At 33.9% G+C, this 15,600-nt stretch overlaps 2 protein-coding genes across 3 annotated transcripts in view; both read right to left on the reverse strand.

The window, feature by feature from the left end:
• Nucleotides 1–5,390, reverse strand: part of LOC120770776 (tyrosine-protein phosphatase vhp-1) — a 53,011-nt gene extending 47,621 nt beyond the window's left edge. The window contains exon 1 of one of the 2 annotated variants that reach the window (XM_040098358.1): nt 3,667–5,390. In XM_040098358.1, the coding sequence (XP_039954292.1) occupies nt 3,667–3,736 (70 nt within the window). In that variant the 5' untranslated portion in view covers nt 3,737–5,390. Of the gene's footprint in view, nt 1–3,029; nt 3,191–3,666 lie in introns of those variants that run through there. The other variant, XM_040098367.1, reaches the window with a different exon arrangement.
• Nucleotides 5,391–8,207: 2,817 nt separating this feature from the next.
• Nucleotides 8,208–14,420, reverse strand: LOC120774008 (fatty-acid amide hydrolase 2-B-like). Its single transcript, XM_040103291.1, has 6 exons — nt 14,115–14,420; nt 9,861–10,083; nt 9,586–9,803; nt 9,237–9,527; nt 8,595–8,987; nt 8,208–8,519 (listed from the first exon to the last, which is right to left on the reverse strand). The coding sequence occupies exons 1-6, from the start codon at nt 14,286–14,288 to the stop codon at nt 8,226–8,228; spliced, it is 1,593 nt and encodes a 530-aa protein (XP_039959225.1). The 5' UTR covers nt 14,289–14,420; the 3' UTR covers nt 8,208–8,225.
• Nucleotides 14,421–15,600: the final 1,180 nt, after the last annotated feature.

The raw sequence follows: 15,600 nt of genomic DNA on the forward strand, positions 1-15,600 counted from the left end.
TTTGCAACAATGCAAACATACATATGTGCATGCACATATCTGCGCTTATGTTCGCAAAAAGGCGCGAAAGCCGCAACGCGACTTTGAAAATGGGGGATTTATTGCTATTGTATTAATTTGCTAGGGATATTTCGCACTGGCGCATTTATTAGGAAGTCGCAGAGCAGCTGAAATGTGCAGGAAATGAGTGCCAAGCGCATACATACACACCTATGCAGCATAATGCGGATATTTATGGGTTGCTTATAAAATTATGAACTGCTTGCATAAATATTTGGTTAAAAAATAAATTTCAGCGCGCTTAACAGAGAAAAAAATCGATTAAAATTTGCGAATAAAAAAAAATATTAGACTTTGAATGAATTTTTAGAAATAAAATATAAATATTAATCTAGAAACAAAAAACAAAAAAAAATAAAAAATTATTTAGTAAAAAAAGTTGTTTAAAAAATTGTATAAGTCAGATAACTTTTTAAAAATTTGATGATTTTGTAAAACTGACTTTATGAATATGAAATACATATGTATGTATGTACATACTATGTGCTAAATTTTTAGAAAAAAAAAATTCTTAAATAAAATATTTTAAAAACTAATTTAAAAAGTTAAAAACAAATTATGTACAAAAACTTTAACTAAAAATTACTATAAAACGTTTTTTAGAAAAAGAAATATTTTTTTTAAATAAATAGTTTTTTTTTAATTTTTTATTTTAAAAAATGTTTTGCTCTTTTTTTCGTTTTTTAAAGTTATAATAAAATTTTTTTAGAAATTTTAAAAAAGTGAAAAATAATGTTGAAACACAATAATAGTTAAAATAAAAAACCAAAACATTTTTTATTATAACTAAAAAAGGAAAAAAAAATATTTTTTTAATTTTTTATTTTAAAAACTGTTTTGTTCTTTTTTTCATTTCTTAAAAAATAAAAATAATGTTGAAATGCAATAAATAGTTAAAATAAAAATGAAAAACAAAACAATTTTTTTTATAACTAAAAAAGAGACGAATTTTTTTCTTCTGTTTTTTTATTTTTTATTTTAAAAAGTGTTTTTTTTTTTAATTTTGTATAAAATTAAGAAAAAATTAAAATAATGTTGAAACATAATTTTAAACATTTTTTAAAATTATAAATATAATTCTAATGACTTTTAGTTGATGAATCAATAGAAAAAAGTAGCAAAATTATGAAGTTCTTTTGAAATTTTAAACGATTTCCAGCAATTTAACCTACAACGTCTCAAAAATCATTCTTTAAATATTTTTACTTTGTATGAAGTTAAGTCACGCTTAACTCTGCCTTTTACTAAACCAGCAAAGTTTTGACAATTTTGCATAAAATTTCGCGAAAAACTATGAGGCATAGCATTAAATAATCTTAAAACTCTTAGCGGTCCCAGCCACCTGTGTTACATTTCACTACTCTGAGTATGTAAGTATGTCTTTATGTACATATGTATGTAGAATATATTCTAGCATAGAATTCTGCAGAATAGCATGAGGCATTATGAAAAGAAGTTCTGAGAAGAAGTTGAGTAAGCGATTAGATCATTAATATTGAAATAAAAGTTTATGAGTGTGTATAAAAATAGTTTTTTAAATGCAAATGGGCGAGTAAGTACTATGTACATATGTACATACTTATATATGAAATGTTAACGGAAATTGATTAAATTGTATATATAAATTACATACATACATATGTACATATATAAAATGAATGATTAAAGTAAATTTTTGTAAATAAATCAAGCAAATGGAAAAAGAATAATGAGAATGAAAAAAATTAAATAAAATTAAGGTTTAAATTACAAAAATGCTTGAAATTACAAAAAAAATAAAAATAAAAATGAAAATCTGCATAAATAAAGTTGCTTACTTATAGAAGCAAGTTAATAAGAACCTTAACAAAAAAAATGCTTAATCTATAAAATATTTGTTATGAATTATGAACGATTCCATGACATATTACAACCTCCGTTTAAATTGAAAACGCTTACGAATATCTTTTTACTTGTTCTCTTAGTTTTAAGCAGGTATGATTTCACTTTTAGCTCATTTCCACAATTGGGGATTCCCTTACCATATGTACATACATACTTACATATATTACAAATTAATTGATTTATTACGAAAAATCGTGTTGTGTTCTATTGCAGAATGATTCATATATCTTTGTAATGTAGCTAATGTATGTGGGTATTTTAAGCTTAAACTGATGTAATACATACGTATGTATGTATGTAGTTATGAAAAATAAGTTCGCAAATTTAGAGAAAAATATTATTTTGGGGATTTACAACAAGCTCTGGGAAGATTATTAATTTATAACTATTTTTTTACCAATAAAAAAATTAAAAGCACGTCTCCAAACACACAAAATACATACTTATATTAAATATATCATATATGTACATATACATATGTACATATGTATGTATATGTATGTACATATATTATATTATTTCTAAAATGAGCTGATGTTCATCCAAAGCGCTTAAAAAATTGTCATGAATGCTAAAAATACTAAAAAATGTTCGAAAGAGCAGCACAAAACAGACTTCAGAGCGAAATGGTTATAAAATTTGATTATATTTTGCATAAAAATGGCAAGAAAGTGAAGTGGTGAGACGTGCCTAGTCAAATAGCGAACGAAACGCACAAATTTAAAGGGTAAACTGAATAGGACTTAGCGACTGGTGTTGAAACGTCATTCATTTAAAAAAAATATATATTTTTCTAAAAAAAAATTGATGTTCGCGCCCAACTATGCCGCGGTAAGATCAGTAAAACAAAATTTATTTAAAAATCCACGTTGATGCTATAAAGCGAGCTAGTATGGGCAAGAAGAAAGGTGACTGGGTGTAGGGCTTTTAGAAAACGGCAACATCAACAAAATTATTAGACAAGCCATCAAAATGGCCAATGCGATGATGATGCCTTGGCTTTGTTTATTGATACATTTCTTTGCAATACATGTACTTTTGTATGTATATAGTATGTTTGTATGTATTTAATACTGCAGACTCACCACTTAAATTATGCGTAACCAAATCAACATATTTTCGACTCTACGCTGATGAATCGCTGATATTTTGGCGAATTTCTAAATATATACGCATATTTCCGCTATTATTAACACGGTTGAAGAGCAAAATAGCTGAATAAATTTTATAATTAAACTGACAAATGAATGCTGAAATGCCGAAAATGCGCAACGTGGGCGTCTATGTGGCCGTTGAGAAGGCGTCGATCTCGTCGTCGTCGTCGCTTGGATGCCTAGGTGGCGAAAAATTTTCCAAGCAGCACTCAGCCCACAGTCGCCCGCGTGAAAAGCGCCGTGCAAAAGCAATACTATGTGCTACACACATGCATACATACGAGTATGTAAATATGTATGGATGTATATAAATATAATACTATACTTGGGTGCTGTGACTTTGGTGGGTGGTGTTAGCGGCTGCTCACCCCCGTTCACTTGGATGCACAATGCTAGCCAAACAGCTTTAATAACTGTGTATTTTTGAAAATTTATGGAAACTCACACACACCATCAACAAAAAAGGTAAATGCAAAATGCACAAACACACACGCTCATACACTTAAGCGCGCGTGCACACACGTCACTGCGCTGTAGAAATAACTGTCTGTTTATATGTTGTACCTACCATTTCTGCTGTTGATTGTCCTAAATCTCAGCACGAGCAGCGGTGATTCTCTCTTTACCCGCATTTTCATTTCACTTTTATGACTCACGCTCTTGCTGTCACGCTCGCACACACACTCGACTGCCGCACGACACACGTTAGTCGCTTCTGATTGCTGTTTGTGTGTATGTGGTGCTTGTTGTTATTGTTATTATTATTATTGGCTGCTGCGACGCAGGCAGCGACAGCGTAGTGAATCACAAAATCAAATGTATGTGGCTGTGTAGACAAGTTGTGAGCGCTATGCCTCTCTCTGCTGTACGCCGCGTTGTCTCTACATATACACGTACGTTTGTATGTTGGTATGTATGTTTGTTTGCACGTAAATTAACAGTGTTTTGCTTTTTGCTTCGCCTGTGTTATCTGCTTGCTGCTGTTGATTTGCTCGCTGTGTTTGTGTTGTTGCTGTTTTTCCGTATAAGTTTTAAAAATTATTTATACGCTGCTGCTGTTGTTGCTATTATTATTGTTTTGCTGTAACTATGCAGTTGTTGGTGTTGTTATTGCTTTTACCGCCGCTGGGCTATTAGATAATTCATACATGTATGTATGTTAGTTTGTTTATGTGTTTGATATAAGCGCACTTTGGGCGACGAATAGGAAAACTGTTTAAGGTTCAAAAGTTTTGGCAAAGAAAAAATTTGCTGAAAACTCACGCTTACTTGTCACTGGCGCGCGGTTAAGGTGGTGAGGGGGTGGGGTTCGCAGAAATTCTAAAGCACTTGCTTGTTTTTTTGGGCTCTAAGCACACTGTGTTATTTTCGAAAAACTGCTTTCTTTAATTCTGACGCGTTTTTCAAAGATTCTTTAGTTTCAATTTTTTTTTTAACTTGCACTTAGCTTTTTCTAAGCTCAATTTTTGTCAGCTTCAAACTTTGTTTTATTTTTTCTCAATCTCTCTCTCATTTAACTCTCTGCAATTACACTTGCTGTGTCTTTCTTGGCCGAAATTCCAAACTAATAACTTGGCTTGCTGACGTTTAGGTTAGTTATACACTTACATATACTCACGTACATATGTAAATATATTATTTATATATACATATATTTTTTTTTGTTTTGCTGTCTAGTAATCCACTATCTGACTGCTTGAATGCAACAGAAGCGCGTCTATCTCCGGAGCTTGAAGTTAGACAATGAGTTCATCCCCACTTGGTTGCTCAAACACTTAGTTTACTTATAGCGTATGTTCTCTAATTAATTTGTTTAAAATTATTTATTTATTTTTTACTTTACACGAAATGCGTGGTTGTTGGTTAGTAGCAGTCGGGGTTTGGTGTTGGTAGTTGCTGTTGTTGTGTAAAAGGCACTTGTTCGTTCCTTTTGCTCCGCATTTACATGTTATGTTAATTCGCTTAAATTCGTTGTAGTCGCGCTTACTTTTTGTCACATTTTTCTCTCGCACTCGTTTTACGAATTTGTTTCTTTTGCTTATTAGATTTTTCCTTTATTTTATTTAGCTAGTAGTATATTTTTTTGCTATTCTTGAATTTAAGTCGACACACTTGCACTTTTATGTAAATTGGAAATTTTTGTTTGCTTTTGCTTCTATTTATTATATTTAGCTTATATTTGCTCTTTTAACTTTTCCGTTTCTCTGTCGAAGCACAAATTGCCTTCCGTCGTTTATATATTTCTTTCCGACACACACGTCCGCTCGTTTGCGTTCTTCGAATTCGTATGAAAGCAAACCAGAAATCGACTTGTCCATTTAATCATCAATCTCATAAAATGCATACACCGTGCGGCTGCTATTGTGACTGGTTGCGTCAGTTAGTGGTGGATTTAAGAACTAACCATAATATTATTGAAATTCACCACTCAGTTCAGTATACTCTCTGGTAATCGCCGGCAGATGTCGCATAGCGGATGTTGAAGTATATATTCATATGTGAAAAATTTGCAGAATAGCAACCAAAAACAAACCCAGAGCATAACGCAGTGAAAGCATTAAGAAGTGATTACTCAAGGTCCAAATGATGGAGATTAGAATAAACATTATGCATGTTATCTTAAAACAAGAAAAAAAAAACGTTTACTTTGGCGGTACCGATGTTATAATACTCCTCACTCATACAAAAGATTCCTTACAAAAACTTGAAATTTTTCAGTCAGTTTGTTTGGCAGCTATGTATGTATGTATGTGCTATAGCAGTCCGATTTGAAAAATTTCTTTGGAGGTTGTAACGTTGACTTGGACAATATTCATGACAAATTTCGTGGATATCTCGTCAAAAACAAGAGTTTTCAGTACAAGTTTACAGGGTCTCTATGTTTTCTTCTCGTTGTTACAAACTTCGAGGCAAACTTAAAGTGCTCTTTTCAGGGGTTAAAGAATGAAATTACATATCAGAAAGAGAGCTCACCGGTTATTTAATCGGAGAGAGAGTCTTCTAAAGCGTAAAGCACCACCAAAATGTTCTCTACTACCTTATGGAGTATATATTGAGTATAAAGGCACTTATAATTCGACAAATCGCTTTATGTCTACCACAAATTTGTTGACACGGTTAATATTAGTTTTGGATATCTCTTCTGGTTTGCAGTATGGTTACCGAGATGTTTCGGCGTCAATCTTGCAAAAGTTAGATAATGGAGAAAATGTGCTGTATATTTTCACTTCGCCTTCCTTCATGCAACTTTGACAATTTGTGTTCGATTAGATTTCTAGCTTTACCGCTAAGAATCTCTTACGATTGAGACAAGATTTTGCACAAAGGAGCTAATCGTTGATCAACGCTTGCTAAGTTCAAGCGAGGTTCTGCGACAGAACGCAAGAAAATAACCGAGATCCCGATCGTTCCCATTCCGATATAATTGGGACAAGGGTTCCTCGCTCTTGCGAGCTCATCGACTTTGCATTTTCCAGCGATTCCGCTAAGGGCCGAAATAAAAATGAGTATTTTAAGGGGTCGTAAGGTAATCTTAAAAAAAAAAATTTTTTTGTTTGCATTTTCTGTTCCTTTATACCCTCAGAATTAATGTAGCAACCCACTTTACCATTGGAAGGTTTCGGAAAATGCGCAAAAATAATTATACCGCTCGACGTTCGGGCACACCTCAAACTTTAAACGCGACTTTCTTAAAACGTTCTTTTTTAAACTGGCGGACATGATTCCGGTTGAACTACTCAACCGATTTGCTTAATTTTTAATGTTCACAAAACGCCTGGCTATCGTCCATTTTAGATTAATAATTTTTTATAAGTTATTGATAATGCTATGATAAAATTTATTTTAAAAAACATGGCAAAAAATTAAAAAAAACGTTAATTATTTTTTTTATTTATCAACATTTTTCATGATTCTAGTAGGGATGATAGCCATTCAGATCATCCGAACCTGAGAAATCGTTCTGCCAGTGAAAAAACGCATCTCATTCACCCAGCCATTTCTCCGACAGATGTCATCAAAAAATGTAGAAAAAAATTGTTTATACCCTCCACGATATACCTCATGATATGTGAGAAAAGTTCTATTGTTGAATAAAAATTTCTATGAAAAAAAATGTCAAAAACAGGCCAGATTACCCGACTGATCCCTTAATGAAGTAATTGACATTTCTATTGACTATTAAGGAGAGATATTCCTTGACCAAATTTGAGCGCACACTGAGCGAGCTTAAGGTGAATATTGCCGCTTTGCTGTGGGCGCGAATATTCACCTTCCTGAAAGAAGTTGCACTTCGGAGTACTTACTACTACATTGATCCGCTAAAACTTAGATTGATGGAGAGCTGTTTATAGAAAACTTCCTCTCCAACCTTCTCACTTAGCATCGACACACCCGTGAAAAAGCTGACTGCATCTCCTCTCTAGTGACTTTATCTGGTCTATATTGTACATATCTCTCGTACTAGTCGCAGAAGCGAATTCCTGAATGACTTTGTTTTTAGATTCTTATGTACTCAGGTTTTATAACTTATACAGCGACTTTAACTTTGTCGAAGAAGTGGTTGCATTGATATTAATCTATTTGTTTGATGAATTAATAAATTTCGAGAATTCTGAGATCTCATCGACGAAAATTTGAATTGATTTGAATACATATATTGAGAGAATATAGTGTTTATCCGATCCTTTCAGAAAGAAAGCACTATTCCGTGGCTTTTAAATGATGAATAAATTTTATCAATTTTGAATAGAAAACCCGACTTTATATTAAAATAACACCAGAAGTCAGAAGAAACTCTAGAAACGACTTGTAGGACTTGTAGTTACCGTTATGCTGGAACTATTTATCTTTTAGGTATATTGATATGACCGTGGAGAATCTCCCTAAAAATTTATCATAAGTTTTTTTACTTGTGGTGGTATCGGCACTTTCAGAAGAATATCTTAAAAAACATATATAAAATCTACAAACTAAAGATATAATCAATATATTTGTAAATCAAAACCAAACACATTTAATTCAATACTAACTTTTATTAAAAGCAAAAATATTGTATTAAAATGAGTTATTCAATTCCAAAATGCAATTGTGAGTAATAAAACCGAACTGAATTACCCATTTCGAGCTTTACAAAGGTTGAAATTCATGTGGGGTGGGTATTACCCAACCACCAAAGGCGGCTTCTAATTCACGAGCGATTTGAAAACACAACTTATCTCTATAGGGAGCGGCTACTACTTGAAAGCCAACTGGCAAATCATCGCCATTACGTCCCATTGGTATGTGAGTCGCTGGAAAGCCAATTATATTGAAGATCATAGCATAATCCACATTCCAAAGAGCCAAAAGCGAGGAATCGGTATGCAAAGCGGGCACCGGGAAGGTAGGAAATAATAAAACGCCATTGTCACCAAGCATTCGCTAAAGGCAAATAAAATTATTAGATTGATTATTTTTTGGCAAGTCATTATTTATTGAAATTATTAAAAGACTTACGGCAAACGTCGATTTGAGCACTTCAACTTCAGCTTTGTATCTCAACATGGCTTCCGTTCTCATGCAGCCATTGAGCCGACGTAATGCATCGAAGTATAAAGCCTCGTTTGAGTATTCGGATTGGGTCAAAACTGCCTTACTCATTTCGGCAAGATGTTCGCGTATTTTATGCGGGCTCGATGAGTTAATTAAATACGGAAAATCCTTCAGTAATACAAGACCACCGATCGACATTTCCAGTGAGTTTTTGAAAGCGCTCATTGAGATTTTTTGAGTATGTAAGACGCGGGTTTGTAAAAATTTTACAGCTGACATAATTGAAACTTTAATATCTTTAGCGGGTGATTTATGTAAAAGACCGTTGAGACCACTAAATCCCAATGCGTAGAATACCTATAAAAGTAATAAATGAAAAAAATACATAATTGGTAATTCTTTAAATGATAAAAAAAGAAATTATATGCTTTGGTCTTGCTCTCTTGTAAGCGAGAACAAAAAGCTGTTGAAAAATATGCTGAGATAAATTTTAAACGCGTTGAGCATTCGTTTGCCACTCGTTATATACATATTTGAGAAGAATCCTATTGTGCACCTATTGCAGAAACTTTTCTAATTTTTTTTTCATACACATGTATAATCTACCTTTATGTCCTTGGTTTCCACCGGCGTTGACAGATCCAATAGCTCGGCATTTTTGCCAGCCATGACCTCCATTAATAAACTCAAATCACGACCAAATCGTGTTATTGGACCCATCTGAAGATATTCAAGGCAATCCTTATCCTTACAGTTAGGAAAATGTCCCTCAATTGAAGTGATTCCACCAGTGGGTTTATGGCCGAAGACACCACAAAATAAACTCGGATATCGTATTGAACCAGCAATATCAGAACCAATACCGAATAAGCTTGCGCCGGCCCCATTTAGAGCACCCTATATAAAAAAGGACATTGAAACTTTACTAAGTATATGTATTTTTTCAATTACATACTTCTCCACCAGAAGATCCACCTGCTGTACGTCTACTGTCGTGTGGATTTAAGCAACGGTTTTGTGTTGCCGGATTTGTTTCCATGCTGAAGCAATATTCTGGTGTTATGGAGACCAGTATTGGTATGCCACCAGCAGCCACCAAATTGTTTACCGTTTCACCATTAGCTTGACATATTATGTTAGCGCGCTGACGACTACCAACGCGGAAGGGCATATCTGAAAATTATCACGATTACCTCCAAGTTATCTATTATTAGTTTGCCAGCAAAGTACCTTTCAGTCCACATGATTCCTTAACGGTAAAAGGTACACCCAACAATTTTAGGCGATTGAAGAGTGCCGGCAATTCCGCGTCTGGAGTTCTAGCAATTAATTCATCAGTTCGTGCGGCCTCTTCTAGCGCTTTATTGAAACGATCTTCCACCACTGCATGAATATGACTATTTACCTCTATGACACGATCAAAGTAGGCTTTTACCAATTTTGAAGGTTTCAACTGGAAAATACATAATATTATCAATGGAAAAACAAACTGAAAACAAATTGAAACAAGAAAAAACGTTAACTTCGGTTGCACCGAAGCTAACTTTGGATATTACATTGTTGCTTTAGAAAATAACATATATCAAATTTCGTGAATATATCTTGTCAAATGTGAAAGTTTTCCATACAAGAACTTGATTCCGATCGTTCAGTTTGTATGGCAGCTATGTGCTATAGTTAACCGATCTGAACAATTTTTTCGGAGATTACATTGTTGCCTTACAAAATAACATATACCAAATTTCGTGAATATATCTTGTCAAAAAAACAGAAAATAAAAATTAAATGAGGAATGTTTATTATAATTCGAAAGAAGATTCTTTGACATTTTTTTTTTGACGATTATCTCCTTCAAATGTTGGCCACAGCTACGTCTCAGGTGGTTCAATTTTCGGCATCAAATATGCTGTTACCTCGGCACGATAACGGTCACCATTGAATTTTACGTTCCCACCGGTATCATTTTTGAAGAAATATGTACCGAAGATTCCACCGGCCCACAAACCACATCAAACCGTTGCCTTATCGCGTCAGATCTTTTTGGAACTTTTGAGGAGCCCATAGAGCAAAGTGAGGTCGCTTGGGAAGGTCGAGATCCCGATGTAAAATGCGCCAAGTCCATATGTCAGTCCACGGGCCGACTGCTATATTTTCTCCACTGGGTGCTGGACGTGGTCTGTTATGTCTGTCGAATACTATCCAATAATGAATGCAGGGTCTCAAGATGGGTGATAGTGTTGCGAATAGAAGCGTACTATTCAGTAGGTATTCAGTAGGTCAGTTAACTTAACCATAAGTTAAGTGAAGCGCGCGAAACACATTTTTTAGAGAACGTGAACTTTCGTAATAAAGTTGAACGTTAGAACTCAATGGCTTTATCGAGAGGTTTGACAAATTTAAAGTACAAATTGTTAGAAATCTGCCAGTTTCGAATAAGGGAAGTTTTAATACATACTTATATATAAACTCAACTCTGTGTTTATTAGAGATTAACGTTTCGAGATGATCTAGAGATGGCAATTGAGTTCTCCATATTTATAAATTCGGAATATGGTTTTCATTAAAACAAAAAATTTAAAAAATTTCGAGAAATATGGTCTGTTCGACCTCAATAATTATCTTTGGATCTTAGAAACTCTCCTGGGGATCATACCCCTAGGGAAAAGACAATGGAACTACAAAACTGATTTCATTCTTTTTTATTAAAATTTTTTGCGAAAGGGGATTTCTTGAATCCATATTATACAGAGAAATATGGTATAGTGTCTCTGATCCTGTTGAATCTATCTATTAGGTATTTCGGTGCTAAATGAATTATTTATTCGATGCAATCCATTGTTGACATGCACCCATACTATTATCAGAAAGTGCTTCGAATGCTCCGAATCTTTCTAATATATCTCACAGATTGGCCGATATTTTTGATAAAAATTTCGGAATGGGAACTAGGGTCCGATTTGAAAAGTGTTTGGTAACAAAGTGTATCAGCTCAAAGGCAAATTTTAATTCGGAGTCCTTTTTTGTTTAATTCTTTATTTTTTTACTGGAAAGTGAAAGAATCAGATAAAATTTAAAATTGTGTTTTATGGGAAGTAGACATGGGCTCTGTCTGATTTTGTCCATTTTCACACTGTTAGATGTGGTTTTGCACACCCATCATCCAAATTTGACACCGACCCTATAAAGCCCTGCCATACAATCTTGGGTGAAAGTTCGGGGCTTTAAAGCATATATTTATTGATTTATCGAATTTTCAGTATTTAAATACCGTTATATGGGAAAAGGGTGGGCTTTTAATGCAATTTCTTCCATTATCGCACTTTCGGTAGCGGCTTCTAAACTTCAAATATCATCTTATATTTATATATTTATCATATTTGTAACACCCAGAAGGAAAAGTCGGAGAACCTATATAATTGAGCACCGTGACGAACTGAGTCGAGCTAACTATGTTCGCCTGCCTGTTCGTCCGTTTCAGTTTTTGAGATTCCAATCTTAAATTGTGTCCAATTCTCACCACGAAGCTGTTCTTTTGTCTGAATGGGCGATATCGGACTACTAAAGAATGTAGCCGCCATACAAACTGAACGAACGGAATAAATTGCTTGTATGGCAAGCCTTTTCATTTGACGGAATATCATATTATTATTGCCTAAGGCAAAGAAACTATTTAGATCGGATCCCTACAGCGTATAGCTGCTATACAAACTGAACGATCAAAGTTCTAGTATTTGTGAAGGGTGTTATTAACCGAGAGGAAATGTAGCATAAACACTGTAATAGTTTCGGCGCAACCGAAGTTAACATGTTTCTGTTTTGGTGATTAAGCTAATGGCTTGGTGAATCGTCATAGCTCGTACTTTTGAAAAACAGCAATTTCCTAGTAATTTTTAAGTTCAACTATATAGATCATTAAAGTTTTATGTTACTAAAGATTATGCTAATGTAAAATATAAACGCTCTTATATAGATATAAGTAAAAATACATTTAAGTATTATTAGTACATTATTAGACAGAGTACTTGAGACTAATGTATATATGTACATAACAATAAAGTTATACTTTGTATGCCAATATGCATGGTAAAAGATCGTACTTCAAGAAACCCGCGATATGATCGCGTCTTATAAAGACAAAGACAATACTAACAAAGTGCATGTATGGTGCTTGAAAATCATCAGGCAAGTGTTAAAGAGAGGGCAAAAGAATGATTTTGGTGGATATTTTAGGCATAAAACGCTTCCCGATAAAGCTGAATTTTTTTTCGAAAAGAGTAAGAGTACAGTGAACAGGTCTCTTTAGACATTCATCAAGTGTATTAACATTCAGAAAAGTCAATAATGATCGGAACGTAGGGGAAAAAACGAGCTATATACAAAAAATTCAAAAGCCAAAACGCAATGAATACCATCGATCAATAACCGTATTCACCATATTTGACCTTTGTAATTTTTTCTTGTTCCCCAAACTAAAATTGTCGCACCGTGGAACCCGTTTTCTGATAAGAGGTAAAACAAAATTCTTTGAAGGAGCTGAAGGGCATCCGAAAAAGTGCTTTTGAAAAGTGTTTCGAGGACTGGAAAATCATTGGCATAAGTGTATTACATCTTTATTTACTTTGAAGGCGACCAATATGATGTCTGAAAAGACTATTCTTCGCAATTCCTCCGAATGGAGTTTTGTTAATTTGCATACGACCATAGATATGTAAATGATCACATCATTCTGACAGCCTTGAAAATAATAACAATGCCAAGACAAAAAACAACACCTTGAGATGAAGTGCAATAACGCGATAAAAGAAAATAACAGTGAAAGTATTGCAGCAAATAAGAAAGAGACTAAATTGCCCTTTACTAAATAACAAAAACATAAACCGTTAGCCTATGAACAGAAGAGAGAAATTGAAGTACTTATCTTTTCATACCTTTAACAGGGCATATTAAGTTTGCCACGAAATTTGTAACACCGAGAAGGAAACGTCGGCCCTACAAACAAATAATAAACTATTTGTCGGAACCAATATAGCATTTAGCTGTCATACGAACTGAACAATCGGAATCAAGTGCATGTACGGAAAGCTTTTTCATTTCAAGGGATATCTTCAAGAAATTTGGCAAGAATTACGATCCAAGGCAACGGTACAATCTCCGAAGTGGTTATTCAGATCGGACCGCTATAACATATATCTGTCTTACAAACTAACCGACCAAAATCAAGTTAGAGATCATTTTATACACTTTTATGTTTAAAGATATCCTGTGATGTCTGATACCTGTGAAGAGTGTAATATCTTATGTGCAGCCAAAGTTAACGTTCGTTCTTGTTCTCTCATATTTTTCAGTGCTTTTAAATGATATATAAAGAATTTTAACGATTTACCTCAGACCAATTTAAAAAAAATTAACAATTTTGAATACTTTTCGTTTCTAGCACTATTCACGATCTTTTTTAACGTTTTTGAGAAACGTCCTTCTTCATACCTTACGTTGTTGGTATAATTCCAGCACTTCCCCCACCGAAAGCGTCAATAATCTGTCACGAATCGGCGGAATCGTAGACGGACCTTTGCGCGGTAAAAAGAAGCACCATAGCGGATAAGCTATCATATAAAGAATCTTGAATATTAATTGCAATAGACGTAGGAAAAACTCCATCTTTTAAGCACAGTAAAATTCACAAGTAAATAATTTAAAGTAAGTCTCTAACTAAATTCTATGTAAATTAAGAATTTGTTGTGGCAACTGCGACCGCAATTTTTACCTACTCGCTAGAATGAGCGAAACCTACTGACTGCAAATCTCGTGCTCATATTTGCTTGACCGGTACACGCTACAATAATGTCGCCATTAACTAGCCGGTCTTATTTTGCATATTTACTAATGCGCATATTTGCAAGCGATCTCTCATATTTTGTAGGCATTGCGCTGCTGTTGAGAGTTCTATGTTTTAAATCAGTTGAATATATATTTGCAAGTGTGTATATAAAATATTTATGTGGAAGTGGAATAGATATATAGCGAAAATGCGTAGCTACGGTTATTAGCAAAAGTCTAATTAAAAGAAGTAAACATAACATAACTTAATTTTTTGCTTGGACTCAGCTACGGTACATACACAGGTGGCCAGATAGTTTTGAAGAAGGAGAAGAAGAAGATATTGTAGGGTATATTAAGTTTGTCAAGAAGTTTGCTACCTCCTGTAGGAAAATTAGGATACCTTAGAAAATATATATATAGTACATAATGATCAGAGTGATGAGCTAGGTCGATTTAGCCATGTCCGTCGGTCCGTCTATATACAAACTAAATAGTTTTCTCAGCTTTTGAGTTATCGATGTGGAGAGTGGAGGTGTCATCATTTGATTTCCCCTGTGTTCACACTATCGAAAGAAGGGTTGAAAAGATTTCTTCTGAGCAAATTTGGTGGTTTGGAAGATATATGCATTAATTGAACGCGATTACGCTCACTACTCAAAGATTTTCTAACCATAGCTGCCCCTCTTTTATGATATTCGGTTTGCCAAATTTCACCTGATTAATCATACAATAAAGTTTCCTTATTCCAACTTTACTTCCAATAGTCTTGTTCTTTACAGCAAAAAGAGCTACGCTTACCCTGCTGCGCGTACCTTACACTACCACATCCTGAAGAACTTTTCATAAGTTAATACTGGATAACTATCTAATATATTTCTATATTATTCTATTTTTAAGTTAGATTAAGGGGCTACATGAGTTTTCTCGGTTAAAAAATAACCTTTTTAAAATTTTTTTTTCATATTAAAAATTAAATGTTTTATTTCAATTTTTTATTGTTGCAAACTTACACTATTAACAAAGAAATTCTGAAATTTTTTGGAGAAAAATTTCAACCTGGCCATTGCAACGCCATTTCTGGGGACTTCTAGGAAAAAAAGATGCGCCCGCGTTGGCAGGGTAACTTCTTTTAGGATCATCTAAAGTGAAA

The sequence above is a fragment of the Bactrocera tryoni genome, chromosome 1, assembly GCF_016617805.1.
Source record: "Bactrocera tryoni isolate S06 chromosome 1, CSIRO_BtryS06_freeze2, whole genome shotgun sequence".
Lineage (NCBI taxonomy): Eukaryota > Metazoa > Arthropoda > Insecta > Diptera > Tephritidae > Bactrocera > Bactrocera tryoni.

What these genes read in the sequence shown, in the direction of transcription:
- LOC120774008 (XM_040103291.1), bottom strand. Translation starts at nt 14,288, where the DNA reads ATGGAGTTTTTCCTACGTCTATTGCAATTAATATTCAAGATTCTTTAT. An exon ending in AATTATACCAACAACGTAAG is followed by an intron (nt 10,084 to 14,114) that starts GTATGAAGAAGG and finishes TGTATTTTCCAG; the next exon opens with TTGAAACCTTCAAAATTGGT. An exon ending in TGGAAACCAAGGACATAAAG is followed by an intron (nt 8,988 to 9,236) that starts GTAGATTATACA and finishes TTACTTTTATAG; the next exon opens with GTATTCTACGCATTGGGATT.